The sequence below is a fragment of the Streptopelia decaocto genome (assembly GCF_964273445.1).
Source record: "Streptopelia decaocto genome assembly, chromosome: 5".
Classification (NCBI taxonomy): Eukaryota; Metazoa; Chordata; class Aves; order Columbiformes; family Columbidae; genus Streptopelia; species Streptopelia decaocto.
This window is the reverse complement of record NC_138659.1, coordinates 48448125-48467511: the sequence shown is the minus strand read 5'-3', so window position 1 is coordinate 48467511 and position 19387 is coordinate 48448125. Positions and strand designations below refer to the sequence as shown.

Genomic DNA, 19387 nt, shown 5'->3' with positions numbered 1-19387 from the left:
AGATGTCCTGCTCAGTGGATGAGGGAAAGGCCATGGATATTGTGTACTTAGACTTCAATAAAGCCTTTGATGCTGTTTCCCACAGTATTTTCCTGGAGAAACTGGCAGCTCATGGTTTGGCGGGGCATACTCTTTGCTGGATAAAGAACTGGCTGAATGGTGAGGCCCAAAGAGTTGTATTGAACAGAGTGAAATCCAGTTGGTGGCCAGTCACGAATGGTGTTCCCCAGGGCTCAGTTTGGGGGCCATCTCTGTTTAATCTCTTTATCAATCATCTGGACAAGAGGATTGAGTGCACCCTCAGTAAGTTTGCAGATGACACCAAGTTGGCTGGGTCCTGCACTTAGATCACAACAACCCCAGGCAGCGCTACAGGCTCGGGGAAGAGTGGCTGGAAAGCTGCCTGACAGAAAAGAACCTGGGGCATTGATTGACAGCTGGCTGAATGTGAGCCAGCAGTGTGCCCAGGTAGCCAAGAAGGCCAAGAGCATCAAGAATAGTGTGGTCAGCAGGACTAGGGAAGTGATTGTCCTACTGTACTCTCTACTGGTGAGGCCTCACCTTGATTTCTGTGTTCAGTTTTGGGCCCCTCACTACAGGAAAGATATTGAGGTGCTGGAGAGAGCTCAGAGAAGGGCAACAAAACTGCTTGAGGGGTCTGGAGCACAAGTCTGATGAGGAGCAGCTAAGGGAGCTGGGACTGTTTAGCCTGGAGAAAAGGAAGCTGAGGGAAGACCTTATCGCTGTCTACAACTACCTGAAATGAGGTTGTAGCATGGAAGGTGTTGATCTCTTCTCCCAAGTAGCAAGCAATAGGATGAGAGGAAATAGCCTCAAGTTGCACCAGGGAAGGCTCATATTGGATGTAAGGAAACATTTCTTCCTGGAAAGGGTTGTGAAGCCCCAGAACAGGCTGCCCAGGACAGTGGTGGAGTCACCATTCCTGGAGGCATTTCAAAGAAATGTAGATAAGGTTTTTAGGGGCATGGTTTAGTACTAGAGTTAGGTTATGGTTGGACTCAATGATCTTAAGGGTCTCTTTCAACCAAAACTATTATGTGATTCAAAGATGGATGTGTGGTAGGTAGGAAGTTGGTTTTGGAGGAGGACTCATGACTGCAGTCACCTATGCTTGTAATGAGAAGCCTCACTTCTTTTAAGGGTGTTTACTAGATATTAAGAATCAGTCAGGAAACTTCTAAATAGATTATTGCTCTTTGTGTGTTACAGGAGTATGAAGATTTATGGCTTATCACTGTGCTGACCACAGCTGTTGTTACAGTGGGACTATGTAGTATAGACATTTCAATTTCCTGTACGTTTCAATGTTCTTAGTATTTATTAAAACTACTCAAAAGGGCAACAGTGTGTCAAATATATATACCTGTATGCTGAAAATCAGATGGTGTTCACTGCTTCACTTCAAAATAGACAAGTCTGATAGAAAACAAGATCTGTGATTCTCTGAAGTAAAAGCCTTATTTTTTTGCTTAGTCTAACGAACTGGTCATCCATTTAATATACATTGTATATACATCTGAAGAACTGATACCAAAATTGATTTAGAATAAAGATGTTGAGTGTAGATACAGAATGCAGACATTGAATCTAGGTCTAGGTTTTAAATGGTTTAGAGGAAAGCCAAAATATTTCACACTGTAGAGAGGGAAAACTAGAGGTGGGCAGAATGCCCATAATGACATATGTATTACTTATGGCAAGAGGAGTTATCAGTGTGATTCAGATCTAGACTTTATAAGTTTTTGAGTCTTTGAAAACAGCATGGATTGAGTATCTCAACTGAAGAATGTACCAATATGTGCTTCTGGTATAATCTGTCTTCACAGAGGTCTCATCATAATGCCCAACAGTTACAGATTTGTTTTGCCTCAAACCTGTACATTGTAATTAATTTTGCTTTTGTTCTTGTTCCTACATTGTCTTAAAGTGCTAGAAGACCTTGAAGTCCCAATCTGACCAGAATCTCATTGGGATAAATGCTGAGGACTTGATGCTTAGATTGGGTGAATATGTTAAAGACATGAATTGTCTCCTATTATGCCCAGATCCATATCTCGCCTAAACAAAGATCTAAGCTGAACTGATACAGCATTCTTCATGCATCTAGTTCGGAACTCTTGCGCTACAATTACAGATTTGGTTAAACCCGAGCGTGGCTTGTTACAGAATCACAGCACCTGATGAGCCAAAACCCTAGGTGAATTCTGTAGAACATTCTGAAATTACTGAACATTGAGCCTTTTTTCTCTCTGTCTTCCCCACCTTCCATCCCTCCTTTTTTTCTAGAATTAAGTGTACCTGAAGTAAAAAATAAGTAATGTGAGTGCTTACATCTATGAAAGAGGGAGGTAATCTTCAGTCCAGGTGATTCCATATCTTGTTCTACAGCAGTGCTTGAACCAATTCAAGTCCACATGTTAGAACTTTTCAAAAATGGTGAGCTGCTGCTTTATTTCTGATTGTCTCTATGTCACCTTGGGAACATAGAGCAACATTTGTGCAGAATAGTGTTTAAAAAAAAAAATCTGAACAAAAAACAAACTTTGAAAGAAAGGGCATGTGGTTTCAGGACAGACCTTTCTAGAGAACCAGAAATGTAATTTGATTGTAGGAATAGAAAGATTTCTCCTTTTTCTCAGGTTTGTATATCTGATAACATTGAAACCTGGTCTTCAAACCTGCAGCCTTGTAACCATGGCCTTTCTGAAATACCCTTAAAAGTAATGGAAAATCCAGCTACACGGAGAAAACTAATGCTACTACAGTAGACAAAGTGGGATTTTTTTTTTACCAAGTATTCAGTATGTATGAAGCTCTCCAAGAGATGTATGTACTTTAGTTAATTACTACCTGTGCCACACCTTTTCTTTCTTGAGGAAGATAGTTTTAAAGTCAGTGAACAAGGCCTTATCTCAGGGCCCTATCTCCCTACCAGATAGTGTTCAGGCCAGAACGTGGCATACAAATGACCGTGTGTTACATCCTATTGCACACAGAGAAGGGGAAGATGTATACTTGCATATTGCAAGCTATTTCTGTGGTTATCCAACCTTGAAGACCTAGCACATTCTAATGGAAAAGCATTCAGGTGGCAAAGATCTTTTCACACTGCATTCAGAGGAGAATTGGTAACTTCTGCTTCAAGGCTGTTTGCCTGTGGAATCGCTTGTGGTTGCTACATAGTGTTTGTGATAAGTTTAATCGAAGCAAATGTTTTAAATGGGTATAAATATATGTACCTTGCTCATTTATGATGCTGCTAGAAGTGCTATCCAGCTGTTTTAGTATTAGGTTGATTGCAACGCCTGTGTGACAGATGGTTAGTTGGCAGAAGATTTTGGATGACAATTTTGGGTCTTCCTACATGGCAGCCTTGAATTCTGTGGGATATTTCTGATATTCTATATGTATGTATTTCAAAATATTTTGAATCTAAAGCTATTTGCCCTTTACTTTGTCTCTTTGTTTTCAAGAACTTCCGAAAGCTGTAATCATAGGTGGTGATTAACATGAAAAGCTCTCCTGGAACTCTTTTGGGGAAGTGTGATGGCTAAAAATTTGAAAAGACTAAGTACAAACCTTTTGAAATAACATAGTGGAACAACTTGGAAAGGTCTGAGAGAACAAGAGTGGTTACTTTTATTTTAAAGTAAATATATTTGAATGTGTGAGTAGTAAAAAGAATGGCTGGCATAGAAAAAGGTTACAGAAAGAAGTCCAAGATTCTCTTGCATACTTCAAACTATATGCAAAAACTAATTGACTGGTTAGATAGGAAATATGTATAGGTTAGTTTGTTTGGACAGTTATATTGGCCTAGCATTTGTATACAGTTACATAGAAGAAATTAATTTAGACACTGTTAGCAAAGGTTGTGTTTCTGCATAGGTTTGACCAGCAGTTGTCCCTGAAGAACAACCATGAATAATGTTATACCAAGAATACTGGTGAGAGAGGAAACAGTATGGAATTTGGAGATGATCAGTATCAGTTCTCAGTACTTTAAGGTAGCTAGACCCTTATATCACTCTTATAAAGGACACTCATACAGTGTTTGTGCTCTGTACATATGCTGGAAGGACTAGTGAAAGGACACTGCTAAAGAGACTCTTTAGAACAGACATCTGGAATAGTGGAACATGTGAGACGTTGTCCAGTAATGAATCCACACAAACTCTCAGAAATATCACAGAATGGTCTTTTTACTATGCTGGCTGTCACAAGACACAGCTTGGCATCAAAATGGCTGTCCCTGCTTGTGAGGTTCTCCTAAAATTGAGTAAGCTAAGTGGCATTATACCATCCACTCAAGAGTTTACAACTTTGGCCTTGTTCAAATGAGTATTCACTGGGGACAGTTTAACTTCAAATAACACAAGTGTTGCCTTGGTAGTAGTCTTGAACACAGTTGAACTGATATTTGAAGGGTTTGTGAGACGCCATATTCCTGACTAGCACTAGAATTTTAATCCAGGCTATAGGATTTTCTGTAAAACAAACAAAAATGTTATGAGCTTCCATAAACAGTTAATTCTTAGCCAGAGAAGGAGATGCATCCTTTGCTTTGGGTTTTAGCTTTTCCTTTTGCCTTCTGGAGAACCTGAAAATATATGGTATTGGGTAACAGAGAGTGAATAAAAATAGATAACCCAGAACGTATTTCTTTGTAAGATCTTCTTGGTTGCCTAAAACTTGCAAAAAATTATATTGCTCTGCAGCTTAACTGGATCCACCATAGTACTATATTTTCCAAGTAACTCTATTGCTAGGTAGCATTTGTTTTTCTGAAGAGTAAATGTGGTGAAATGGTTGTATATGTTTGTGTATATGTATGCTGTGAATATTCTACTGTAAATACAGGTGTGGCATACATACATGTAACATAATGAGGCTTAAAGTTAATCTGAGTATGAGAGATACCTTGTTATTTTAAATGTTTCCCAAGTTTAATATGAGAAATGGTGCAAGACATCAGTATAGTCTTTTGATGATGGTGGAGTTTTGAAGTGTGTCTAGTATGTTTCTGTTAAATATTCACGGAGACCAGATTGTTTTTTGGAGGCGACCATTGTTGTATAATTGCTGAGAATTAACATTTTAGCTTTGAGCAAAAGACCTGAAGAGTTTTATGATTTTATTGCTATGAATTTTTATTTTAGGCAACATCTCTTAGAAAGTAGGGCATTAATAAGTTGGTAAAGATGACACTGTAGAATTAGAAGATGGATTGCTGCACTAAGTTACTTTGTCACAACAGTGACACTTCAAAACAGTTTTCAAACAACACTCTAGTATAAGTATCACTTAAACTTACATATCACTGTTACATGTTCACCTGGTGACCACTGGCGCTGACTTCAGAAAGATCAGTTCACGGCTATTTTCACAGAGCTTTAAATGAATTTCACTAGCATTGTCCATGGATTTAATTGTGTCTTTCCTTTTTGGAGAGAATGGAGCTGAAATTGGTCTTACAAATGGCACAGCAGGATTTTGCCGCTCTTTGGCTCTCATTGCTCCTTAGGCTGCAACAATACCCATAAAATGGAAGCTGGCTATAAAATTTCGGACTTGCTTTTGATTTTCTTCCTCTGTATTTTCCTAGCACTGCTTTAGAAGGACTTTACACTTTTGGTAGCGTTGTATAGTTCCAGTATTGTGATTAAAATAAGTATATTACATGCTAGTTAACTAAACAGTGCACTAGAAGTGCACAATGACTTATGATTACTTAGTTATGGGAATTTGAACAGAATACCATTCATTTTTTCCTACATGCTTTGTGAAAAATAACTGTGATGTTGGATGGATGTAGCTTCTTGGAAAAATAATCTGCACCTTGCATTTTGTTTTGTTTTTAAGAGGGATAAGAAAAGATAGTTCAAGTCCTGAAGAACAGATATTTTAATGATCTTTTATTTAAGATGTAACTGCTGATTCTGGCGCAAAGAGGTTGATTAGCATAAGCCACAGGCTGGCTTGTTCTCAAATGTTTCTGATGTCCTGTTAATTTTGAACTGTCCAAGTCTGAAAGCTTCAACTTTTCTGTGAATTAGTGATCTTATGTTTTTGAGGTGATTACATCCGATTTTAGGGGTTTGCCCTATGCACTTTTTTCTGTGGCAGCTAAAATTGAAATAATGCTAAGATGCTACATATCTATTTCATAGAGGGAGATGAGTAAATCAGGGGTGTCGAACTCATACTTCTACCTAAGAGTAGTTACATTTCTACAGTCCTAAAATTACATTCGGCCCTTTGAAGGCAACTGTGAGGCTGATGTGCCCTCCCATGAAAATGAGTTTATTGGCCTGATTTTTACCCAAGATGCAGATTTTTACCCAAAATTCTTAGTGAATTTGTTGTCTCTCCTTTTACTTGCATAGAACTTTTATGCATAGTCTTACACTGTCTGTGTGGTCAGATGGGAATTAGAATACACGTCATACTCTACATTCAGCAAATTCCTGAGGAGGAAACCTTCTACCTCAGAAAAAGCTCTCCTGAACTGACAAGCAAAAATTCTGCATGTTTACTGTTTATGTATTTGGTGGGTTTGTGTGTGTGTGTTGTGGTTTTGTTGTTGTTGTTGTTGTTTTGTGTGTGTGTGCGTTTTGTTTTGATTTTTTTTTTTCTAATTTTCTTTTAGTAGGAAATGGCCAGATACAACCTAAGCCTTGTGATAACTAAACATTTCTGCATGTTTGCTGTTATGGAAATAACTGTCTTTTCTAATAATAAACTGTTTCTCTTAGAGAATCTTTTTGCAACTTAAGCAATCCTGCAAGAAGTGGTTTCTCCTGGCTGAGGGAGGGTGCCAGATTCAAGCACTTCTCTAACAGCCTTAGGAAATTTTTTAAAGCCCTTCTCTTGAACATCTGTGGAAAAACAGTTTCTGACCTTCCCACCAGAGTCACATACTTCCTGAAACAGTCATGAAAAAGTTTATGTATGAGCTTGAGATCCAGATATAAGACGAGACTTAGCACCAAATTTTGATTGAGAATTTGTCTTGTGTAACAAAGATGATTTATATCATATGGTGTTATAAAAAAGACATTTTTCTTAGGATCTGGTTGATTATTTACTGGCATATTACTTACTGGTATATAGCATTCCCTAAGGTTATTTTGCCAAATTAGAAGCTAGCATTTTTGCATTTTTAATTTGTAGAACTAAATTCAAACCTTTATTTTTCTCACTCATCTAAAATATTTGAGTATGATTCCTCAGACCTCATGGAACAGAACATTAACTATGCATGTAGATACATTGATTTAAAGAGATTAAAATTAGTAATTGTCAGCATGATATTTATGTATGTTTGGAAATAAAATAAAATTTCAGACTTCCAAAAGAAAGACCCCATTTTTAACAAGGAAGCTGCTCTTTCCATTCTGTATTGCTTCTGTTGCCCTTAAGATATTGAGGTGAAGAAATCAAATAAATTCCATCAGCTAAAAATAACAAAGATAACAGAAACACATAAATCAAGTATAAATATTAGCAATACAAGTGAGCTGAGGATTTAAAACAATAGTTGTGATCTCTAACAGCAGGAGTGGATAAAAACAGAACAATTAAATGCCCTTTAATGGTTTTGAGTAATTACTGCTATTGTGTAAGTCAGTACATTTTTAAACATTGAAAGCTTTTTAAATGCATTTGCATGGCAACTTTTTTTTTTAGAATCACACCTTTTTCTTTGCATGTAAATTGAAGTAATAAAGAATGTGTGGTTTGAGTCTTAGACACTGTGACACTATAACAAAATAATCTACTTTATTTGATCAATCAGTAGGGTGCAAATGGTTGGATATTGTTGTCGTGCTTAAACCTAAACTGTGATTTCCAATACTTCAGTGGTTAAAAGATAGTTTAACCTTTGTAGGCTTGTTTATTTTAATATAGTTTCCAATATTGAAGGTGTATCATCATTATTTATGTTCTGAGAAACATAGTTAAATTAAAAAAACCTCACGAACACCAAAATATAAGCCTATTTTAATGAAAAAAATGTATGCTTTACTAGACTTTAAAGCTTCATATATAAAAAACTAGTAACACTGAAGTCTGTAATTTGTACTTAGTGAAGCATTAATTCACATATACTAATTGAGTAATTACTGATGTGTTGGTGTGGCACTCAAAGCATTTGTATGCTGGGAATGAAACTGGGTTGTTGTGGTTCGACTTTTTTTTTTTTTTAAACTCATTTTCCAGTGGACTGAATATATTAGTGATGAATGTGCTGTGAAACTGTTTGTTTCCATGCTGGAAAAGTTTCATGGCTCCAGCAATTGCTAGCCATTTTGCCACACAACATCCATCATTTTGTCAAAGTTTTAATGTTTTCTAGTGAACCACCTAGGAAAGAAAGGAGGATAAAAGAATGACAAAACAGCCAAATTCTTTCATTCCATGCCGAAAAAATGACTGAAGTTTATCCCCATTTGCCCTTGGAACAAATAATGTGACGTGTTCTTGAATGCCATAGTAAATTTGATTGTCAGTTAATGAAATGTATGTTTAAATCAACAGTGCTGTAACTCTAAATGTTTTTTTCATTAATGTCGTTGAATCCTTAACCCCCAACCTTCGACACATAACGGAATTAGAAAGCCTTTTGGACCATTTGGCTGAAGTTGTGCCCTCACTACAGTATCTCAGTTTGCTTGGAAACGTGGCCTGCCCAAATGAACTGGTCTGCAAAGAAAAGGATGAAGATGACTACCAGAGGTACAGGTTAGTGTTTTCACTTGGAAGTATGATAAGTTATGTCAGTTTTGGTTTATTACTGGTAAAATATTGAACTAAAACCGACTCAGAGTCTCAAAGAAACATCTACACTATTCTGAACACAACGTGGCATATTCTGCCATGAAACACCTGAGAATTTGAGTAACCCCATTTCAATGAGATCACTCTCAGGAACCCTGTTGCAAGAAATATTTCAGTCCTGTACAGCACCTTTTTGAGTTGAGCAGGTGTGTACAGGGTTTTCTGAATGTGAGTGCTCATATGTGTCTACTTACAGCCTTTCCTTTTTTTAAGGCCAAGGTAAGGAAACATTTGCATACACTAAGGGTGACAGTCAATTAAAAAAACCCCAAAAAACTATATTCAGCCAGTTGTATTGTCTTCTGTTAACATTTGATCATGGTGATGAGTTTCTTCTACTATAGTTATCAAGGCACTATTAAAGAACACAGAGGAAAGGACTCCTTCTATGTTGTGCTGTTTTACTCAGAGCAGTTAGTGTTTAGATTAAAACAACCCCCCCCCATATGTCAAACTGATCCAACTGAAATCTTGCTAAAAATTAGAAGGGCTATTTTATTTTTTTTAAATAAAAATACTTGAGGCTGATGATGATTCTGAGTATAGATCTAAAACTTACAGAATGTCTGCTGAAGTGACGTAATTTTCATAACTATAACCTTTAGGCAAGTGGGACATTGATTACTGGGGAAAAAAAAAAAGGTATTGGACTTCTTTTTCCTTGCTCACCTCTGATACAAGATTTCAGTCTTTATGTGCTGGCATTTTTCATATCGTCTGAAAAAGGCTGTCTGAGGCAAGTCCGAGCCAAGCAGCACTGGTCACTGTGCTGCCGACCTTGCAGAGCCTGAGCTTCCTTTCTTTTAGCAGGTCACCCACAGATTCAGAGTTATATAATAAAACTCTGATTTTCTCTTCATGTAATCCAAACTCTGTTATGAGAGTTATTATAAAACAATATGAACTGGTGGAGACTAAAAGCAGGTTTATTGGGAAGTGGAATTAATTTGATACACCAGTTTATTGCTCAGAAATGCTGTTGGTTGAAATAACAGCACAGCTGTCCTGGGTGTGCATGTCCTTTTTTTTTGTTGTTGTTGTTCCAGATTTTTGGAGAGGATTTGTAGTTTATCATTAGATTAAACACTTTCACCTTCTAACTATTCAACTTTTGAATCCCGCTTAGCTGTAGCATTTTGGTTTTCAGCAAGTAGAGCAACCTAGATTTAATAAAATATTTTCCTTTTGCTTTGACACTAAAGTGGAAGGTATGCTGACTATTCAGCTTACAAAAGCCTAATAGTGCTGTCTCTATGTAAATTTATGTGACATTTGCACTAGAGAATTGCTTAAAAAATGAATGATATTTCTACAGTTTACTGTTTTTCACTTTAAGTATGTTTTCTGACAATATGTCTCCTATTAATCATTTAAGCAAAAGTAGTATGTTAAAGGAGCCGTTCAGAGGCAAGAACCCATGGTTCGTTTAGTGCTGTGTGAAAAAATTCTTTATTGATTGACATCCTCTGTGGTTATGTGATGTAATATTTATAATATGTCACACAGCCATACATCAAAACAAGCATATCTGTTGTTTCATTTCAATGCAAAAATGTTGATTTCAGGGAGGTCAAGGTAGTTTTAGGTCATATTGTGGCAAACCACTGTGTCAAAGTGTAAAGTGATTGTATTTATGCATCTGCTGGAAACTGCAACATTGCTCCCATTTTCTTTCCCCACAATTTTTCAAAAACCCTGGGTATTTTTTCCATATAAACTAGGTTAATGAAAGCTCTTTTAAGAAAGAAGAATGGACTTCTAATTAGTTAAATGATTTATGGTTCTGCTGCTATAATGAAAGCTTCCTGATCCTTTTTCATAATTATTTGTTACATTATATGAAATGTGTTTGCCTGAAAACATTAGCCTCAAAACCCAATAGCATCCATCTATCTATCTGTCTGTCTGACTTTAGGGGAATATATTTACCTACGTGGTGGAACTGATTAAAAGTGCTCTGCTAATTTTACTCTGAATAGCTAGTTCAGAGTTTTGGATGCAGATTCTGAAGCATCTTGGACACAACTTTTTTCTTCCTTCCCTCAAACATACAGAACTATCTCACAGATTTAACAGCAGCAGGCTCTCCTGAGTAAGAAAGTATTTGCATTTTATCAAATATATTGCTTCAGATCTCAAAAGCAAACATTTGAAATGGCCAGTTTCAGCATTTTTAAGGGTTTGAAGTAACTTTTTTAATAAGATTTTTATTTTTTGAGAAACTTTGTCACACAGCATCAAAAGATCACATTTTGGTGAACCTGAGTTATGTAAACATTTTGCTTTACCATAAATGTTAACTGGTTTTGTTTTGTTCTGAATAGGAACTTCTTTTTGTAAATTTTTGCAGTGACCATTGGAACCACAGCTTCATTTTTCATTGAGCTTTAATTTCATTCCTACCGAGTTCAATTAGAGTTCAGGCTATTTAATTCCTCAACCAGAAAGAGAAAGGTGTTAGAAATTAAAGCTTTACTTACTCTTCTTATTCCAACAAACTGAAAAGCTCTGTAAATTTCCAAATATCTCAACCTTAAAAAAGGTGGAAAATCTAATTTTTAAAACCTCAAGGTCCAGTTATTTACTGAGGTATTAGTAACAGAGATAAGAAGTAATACTATATATTTTTAAAATAATTATATTTTTTTCAAAAATACTTCAAAAGTGTATAAAACTATGCATTTTGCAAGAAGTTTCGATCTGATTCCTCAGGTAATCCATTGGTGTATCATTTATACTTATTTCAACACTAAAGCTTTTCCCTAGTTTTTGATTAAAAATAAACTTTATACAAGAACATTGTTATGACTTTTTCTCAGAGTCCTTATTTATTTCTAAGAAATACAGTAACATTTAAGTAGGATAATTTTTTAGAAACAGAAAAAAGAAAAACTATTTTTTTCCCATCCCTGTTATTCCTCCTTACCTTTCAAATGTGTAGAACAAACTGATGTCAACATTTCTGTGTTTGTTATTGGAACTTTTGCTTGGACAGGAAAAGAAAATGGGAATTTCCCTTCTGCAGTATTTTTATAAGGAAACTTGTTTGATTAATGTTAAAAACTGATGGGTTTTTTTTTTTCTGTCATTGTAAAATGGCTTTAGTCTATTTCCTTAAAAAGAAAACAAAAATTGCTACAAGTTCTTTTAAATTTCTTTTAAAGCTTTCCGTATTTGGGAGGTGATATTTTGTAAAGGGATATCTTGAGGGTGAGGGCAAGAGATTGCAGAGTATATAAATATAATGTTGATAGGAAAGTTTTAAAAGCTTTCTCTCAAACAGGAAGCAAGAAACACAGAAAAATAGATTGCAAAACAGTGGATCCTCTGAAATAACTTATAATCTCAACTTTGAAGCTTGCGTGAAAGCAAAGGTCATGACCCGGAGATCAAAGTAACAGAAGTCAACACAGTAATTGCTGGTTGCTTCTCTTGTACCCACACTTGGTCAGTCCTGTGGGTGTATTGTTTGCAGTGAAAACTTCAAACGTGGTGTTACTGAACTGTGAAAAATCATCTGGGTCAGAATGTATTACAAAGCATTTGCGAGTGCTGCAGGTGACCTCACCTATTTTCATTAAAGTGATATGATTGTGAAGGATGTATGCCATGTGTGAAGGTTTCAGTGCTTGCTCATTCCTCTTTGCTCCTTATTGACATTTCCTGGAATGATGCATTCATTAAGTGCTGTTGAAATGGAAACAAGGGCAAGTGGAAACAAATGCCTGAGTTTATTTTAAATTAGCTTAAAAGTACATATGCTAGATATGCTATCTTTAGCAGGGGGAGCAAATGGTGATAACCTTATGAAGTCCTCTTAAGATATAACAGCAAGAAAGGAAGTACATGTATTTTGTATGGATTAACTTTTCAAGCTAAATCAGCTATTCCCATCTCACGGGTTTGATTCTGTGAAATGCTGGATCCTCTTATAGCATTTTCAGTTTCTTTGCAGTTTTATTTTGTTTTAGTGTTGTTTTTTTTTGGTGAGGCAGATCCTACTCATTTATTTTAAATAGTCTTGTTATTGAATTTGGATGGTAATATACATACATAAATACATATTCAAGAAGCAATAGGAGACTAGAAGTCCTCAGTAATGAAAGTAATGCTGATATACTGGGTACTTTTTGTGGTATGTGTATGCTTTTTATGTACTTAATGAGATGATTAGGGTATTCTCTTAAATTTGTATAATCTGTGAATCTGTGCTACTTCACTGTTTGCATGAGACCTTGTCATTTCTACAGTATCTGGAAGAAAAAGCCATGTATTTCATAGACATCAACTAGCCATACAATCTGAGATTAGCCACTTTAAGGATTTATGAGTAAGGGCTGTTGTAATGTTTTTCTTCAGCCAAATAAATGGAAGTCCATAATACCCCAGTTTGTCCATACTAATGCAGTAAATCAAGACATAACTATAATTATTATTACATGTATAAAAAGATATTTTTCTAGTTTATAGAGTTTACTACATTGAAGTAGAGCAGAGGATGTTAAAGTATTGGGAGGTGGTTCGGATTTGTGAGCACCCTTCAGAATTACTTGGTCATCACCAAGCAGAGCCAAAGTGATGTGATGATCTAACATACCTCATGCTAACATCATGCCCTCTGTTCTGGAAGATGTTGATTTAAGTTAATGACCTGACTTCCTTAACTCTGTATTGAGGAAGTTTTCTTACAGATAGAAATTCTGCAGCTGGCTATATGCTCTTTGGAGAGTAAGGGTAGGGCATTAAACTTTTTGGTGGTGCACAAGAAACAATTACAGGAGATAACCTAATTCAATGTCATAAACGTTTTTGCTCAGTCCTTCTGATTTTTTTTCATGTCTCTTCATTTGAATGCCGATGTAACATTGCCAACTGCAGTTTATTTATAATTTCTAGTTTACAATGATGCAACTGAGAGTATAGTCGACCCTTCAAAGTTTGAAATAGGTGTGTTATTTTTATGTTACATGATTGTCAAAGAAAGGAAATACAACAGCACAGAAAACAGAAAAATGAAAGTAAACACTTTCTGAGACAAAGAGCATGTTGCAGTTATGAAATGAATAGAGCTGGACATTCTTCTGGGCAAATATTTGTCAATTTTTCAGTGCAAGATTAATTTTGTGTTTTAAACTTAGACATTGATGCATATAGTACAGTTTTATATTTCAGGTTTTGTTAATAAAAGTACAGAAGGAAGGACTAGACAGAATCTAGTTCTTATCATAGTCTTTCACTAAAGATTCAGTGGAAGACTTTATTTTCTCTGGAATTCTAACATATGCAAACTTGCTATACTTTTCTTGTAGTAGAAGGGTAAAAAAACCTCACAACAAAACATACATTATTACCACTTTTAAGATTTTCTTATAGTGTGGCTCACAGGTGATGCCATTATCTTTCAGTATCAGGAAGCCAACCATGTTCTACAACTTGTCTGCTTTTCCAAGGGAGTTAATATATGAATCAAGGCCCTTAGGTGCCATAATATTATGTGATTTTGTGTGTTGTTTTTATGGTGTTCACAGCTCTAGAATAAAAGTTTCCTAGAACTTTTTGATAATAGTAAGGAGTAGTGTACTGAAACTCATTAAAACCTAGGAATTTTTTATGCCTGAACCTAAATGGCTACTGAAAAAATAGATCAAAATGAAATTACACTGTAGTTATTTTACAAGGATAAGGAGTTGACATAAAAGTTATTTACACCTGTGTGTTTTGGATAAGGACGGCCAAATTTCTTGCGTATGTTTAAAATAAGTTTCTTCCTCTCTTCCATGTGATCCTTTGAGGAACACTTCCACATTCTCTTTGAACCTTTTTGCTTCACCTGTGAAAGGTGATGAGGGGATAATCCAAGGTCTATGTGTTAAGCAATGACTTATACAGTAGAGAACTAGAAACAGATACTGAACATACCTGCAAGGTATCTGATAGGTCTCAATGTCCATGTTTGTAAGGCAGAGTTGAGACAACAAGTCTGTGGTTCTTTAAAGGGTGTAGAGTCAGTCAGTATCGGAGACAGTATTTCTTTATATAAAAACTAGCTGTGTATTATTTAATATGTAGCAATAGCTGATTTCAAACCTGTCTTTGTCCCTTCCTGAACTCCAACACATTTCTTCAAAGGAAGGCTTTGCCCCGTTGAGCTTTTGCCAATGTCAATGGTAGCTGAATCCCAAACTCACTGCATTCCTCTGCAAATGCCCCCTCAAGTCTGTCCTTCTTTCCCAATATCTTGACAGGTCTGTGTAAAAACTGTTCAAATAGTACTAATCACATGCAACACTTACAAAATTGGTAAATGACGTGTTAATCTTTATTGTCATTTTCACTTAACTGAGACTGAAATAACATGAAATGTGATATTGTCTGGTCTTTTCTCATCTCTGAGCGTTCCTGTTTGTGTGTGAAGGATACCTGTTATTAGCTTGTTTACATGGGATTCTTGCCACTGGGAGTCAAGGTGGGGGATGATTCTGGACAAATGAAGATGAACCTTTACTTACATAGTTCCTTTCCTTAATCCACCATGAATTAGAAGATCAGTTTACAGGCAGTGATAAACAGATTTCTAAGCACCTTCCTGGTGGCTCTGGGTTGTGGATTTTTTTTTTTGTTTGGTTTGGTTTGTGTTTTTTGTTTGTTTATTTTGTTTGTTTTTGTTTTTTTCTCTCTCTGGAGCTCACCTGTATCCTCATCACTGAAGATAACCACCTTTTTTCACACCACTGCAAAGATGTTAAAACCCAGAAAGAGCAGTCTCAGAGTGCATGGAGGTGTGCGAAGTTTCAAAATGATTAAAAAAATAAAGGTGGCAGGGGGAGGAGACCCTGCCCCCCCCAATTTATAAAATAAACCTTTCTAAACCTACAATATAAAGTTTAGATGGATCTTTCTTCATTAAACAGCCTTCTCTTAACTAGTGATTTTACAAGTCTAACCCAGGTGCAATGTGTCATGCAATTTATGGATTCTAATACCTGCCATAAAGTATTTTATGTTGGCTGCATTCTGTGTTATTAGTAGCTGTCTCTTTCTGCAGCCATTGGTGTTTGATAATAGTCTTAAAACACCCAGAATTACTTACCTGCAAGCAACATCCCAGATAGTCCCTGTTGACAGTTTGAATAAGTTTAGTGCCCTTTTGTTGTACTTTACCTTCAAAACAAACTGATTGAACCATCAATAGCTCCTGAAAGCTGACAGAGGCATGTCATCTGGTGTAACCCTCTGATGGTAGGTTATCTGTGGGAGTTAACCTCCCTGCATTGTTAACTGAAATGTTTTATGTGCTATGCAACTTTAGGATACTGCTGTGATAACCTTAGTAACTAAGTCATACATCACAGTAAAGAGATTTTGTGCAACAAATAACCCTGGATTAAATTTACAAGGGTTGAATTGATATTGTAAAGTGTTCATTCCAGGGCTTTGGTAATCCTTCCCTGTATTTTTTTTATGGCAAACTTCTGTTAGATTTAGATTGAAGATGCATCTTCATATTTCTAGCTAAAATATATCCAGGAAGACCCATGCTTTTATTCAGCCATTTACTAAAAAACTGTTGTATTATTTTCATATAATATAGATTATTTTTATCCCATGTTTAGTAACAGGAATATGAATAAATGGGATTGTATTTTGAATCATCTTTTAAAATAATTAATCACTGATATACCTTTATTCTACTGGTAGGATAGGCTTTGTGGTACTTAATTTTTAATATTTGCTCTCCTTAAGGAGTGCAAATTAAAAACACTCCAACCAACCAACCAAAAACAACTTCAAACCTCTGACTTGTGGTGTAGTTTGCCACTTAGTATACAGGGGTAGGGATTTTTTAGTTTTGTTTTTCGAATTGGCAAGTGCTGGTGCTCATTCTGTTTTCTGACTGCAGTCAGGGTGGCTTAAAAATACAAAAACACATTTGTATCAAGGAATGCTATTATAATTTTAAGCTCTTTTGAAATGATTGAGAGACTGACATTAGGGCTGTGATCCAAAGTCAGCAGAGATGACAGTGCTGTCTTAGTCTGTTGTCATTTTTGTTGCAGCCTGCTTTTCAATGGCATATTTCATTCCATCATTAAACATTTGCTGATTTTCTAATACCGATGTTTTCTTCACCTGAATATTCATCTTTTCTCACCCTACACTTAGTGGGTGTCTTTACTTATTTTTAGCTTCACTCTTCTTTACTCTTGACATATTGTTTCCTTCTGTACATGTCTTTATTTGAAAGAATCTGTTGTCATCAGAGTTTTTCTGCCAGTAACACAAGATGGATAGCTTCTCTTCCACTGAAAGATAAGGGCCAGCAAAATGCCAGGGAGGACTGGAAGGGCAGCCAGGAAAGCTGGGAGGAATCTGAGGATGTGTCAGTCTCATAGATCTGTAGATGTTGCTTAATAAATGGTTTTAGGACAGAACAGAACATGTAAAGTGACTCTTTTTCTTTTCCTAATATCATTGAAAGTCATAGATTGAGGATTCACATTTGAATTATCTGAGCGTTTCAGTACTGAGCATTTTCCATTCACTTGTTAACAATTTATGAAGCTCTTGCCCCAGAGGAAAGGTGTACTTGACGGAAAGGTATTTTGCAGCATTAAATTTTGGCTCGTTGTAGAAAGGGAGTCTTACAGACTTTTTCACATTTATCTGGTCTTGGAAACAAAATGCTAAGATAACTCTTATCTTTTAAAATAAATTATGTGTGTGTTGTTCTTTTTCAATATGTTGTGTTATGCAGAGTTTTCTAATACTTTGATTTCTTCCTCCCAGTGCCAGAAGGGATTGGTATGATTAGGAGGCTCTCTGACTGACGAGTTTTACACAAAGCAGCTAGGCGTGGGGAACATTATCAATCACCTTCCTACCCCCTGCCAGGAAAAGTCTGACACTTCCCTCACTTGCAATTTCTGCCTCACATTTGGTTGACTAAATGTAAATGACACACACTTGAGGTGGTTAGATATTTTGATTTGCCATGATTGTGTCCCTTTCTTTCTGATGTGCCATGTTCTTTCCCCCTGCAAGCAAGGAGCCAATGGTATTTTTTTGAGGCTAAAAAGCTGCTGTACTTCGAGTAAAAAGGATAAATAGAGTATAGTGCTGATGGATACTAACAAGAACTTTGAATTCTTAAAATAATTTTCATAAAACTGTACGCTTCTGCATTTAATCCTGAGCTGGGATCCATACGCCATGAGGACACCTTGTCTCTCTGGCAGGACCAAATTGGAATTCTCCTTCCAAGTGATGCCTGTGTCAAAATCTAGTCTTGGATAGCAGAGACCAGGAATAACTCTCCATGTTTTCTCTTGACAAATTCTCTTTTTTAATGTTAAGTATTTTGAACATTGACATATGCTCCTTTCAAGATAAAAGATAGTGTTTTAGGATGTATGGTAAAAGACAAATTACAGTCCTTGCTGATTTGCTCTTCACATGTCTCTAATAGTGGTGATCATTGGGTCTTTAGGAAAATAAAACAAAAATCTGAGGAAGTTGGCAGATGAATGTTTTCTGATAATTCTATCAGAGAAGATAGCTGGCAGTTGACCTCGTCTCAGATTGGTTTTCTTCTGAAATACGAGATGGAATCTTTGGAATCACTCAAAAAATCCTTTTTCCAAACTGGCAATTCCAAACAATTTCCAATTTATTCTATTTCTGGGTATACTTTAGACCTCACTAATACCTACAGAGAACAAACATGCCCGTGGTGATAATTTTCTCGTCCGTTTGATCCACCCAGCATTAAATGTTTATGGGGAGCTTACAAAAAGCTTCATTTGAGAGAGTAAAGTAAGTATTCTAACTTTTTGCATAAGCTCCATTCATGAAAAAGGTGGAAAGCTGTTTATTGCTGTTATTTTTTTTAGTCATTTAGTCTGTGAGTAAGTCTTTGTTTATTGTTTAATTTTAACTGTGTGCATTTTGCTATCTGTCAGATATTTTGTCCTGCACAAATTGACAAACCTGAAATTTCTTGATACTCGGAAAGTAACCAGGAGGGAGAGAGAGGAAGCCTTGGTAAGAGGTGCCTTCATGAAAGTGGTTAAGCCCAAGGATGCTAAGGTACGAGAGTAAATGGAAGAAGTAACAACAATGTGATTCATTACCACTGTTTTAAAATAACTCCAAAATCTTGGCTGTGTCTTTCATTAAAGTAACAGATAAACCCTTTCAAATGAAAGGTCTGGTAAACATGAGCAGGTGAGGGACAAAGGCCTTAGTAATTTTTCTGTGGTTTAATATAAAACTTTACTGTTACGTCTGGTTAATGGACTGTGGTTATCTTACCAAATTTCTGGTTTCCAACCTCTGTTTAATATAACAAAGTAATTAATATGTGTCACTGAGCTTGAAAGAGTATTTTTACCCTGTCTAAAGATATGTAGCAACTGTGTGATGTGCTTTTGTGAAAGAATGCAATTTTTCTGACAAGTTGTCCCCCTGCCTTGTATGTTAAACAAAACGTCTATCACAGAGCTCACACCTATGATGTTTATTGGCT

General features: G+C 36.1%; 1 protein-coding gene across 1 annotated transcript in view; it reads left to right on the top strand.

Annotated features, from left to right (window-relative positions):
* LRMDA (leucine rich melanocyte differentiation associated) overlaps nt 1-19387 on the top strand; it is a 669526-nt gene that overhangs the window by 372631 nt on the left and 277508 nt on the right. The window contains exons 5-6 of the mRNA XM_082053238.1: nt 8627-8766; nt 18822-18948. Of these exons, the coding sequence (XP_081909364.1) occupies nt 8627-8766; nt 18822-18948 (267 nt within the window). The remainder of the gene's footprint in view (nt 1-8626; nt 8767-18821; nt 18949-19387) is intronic.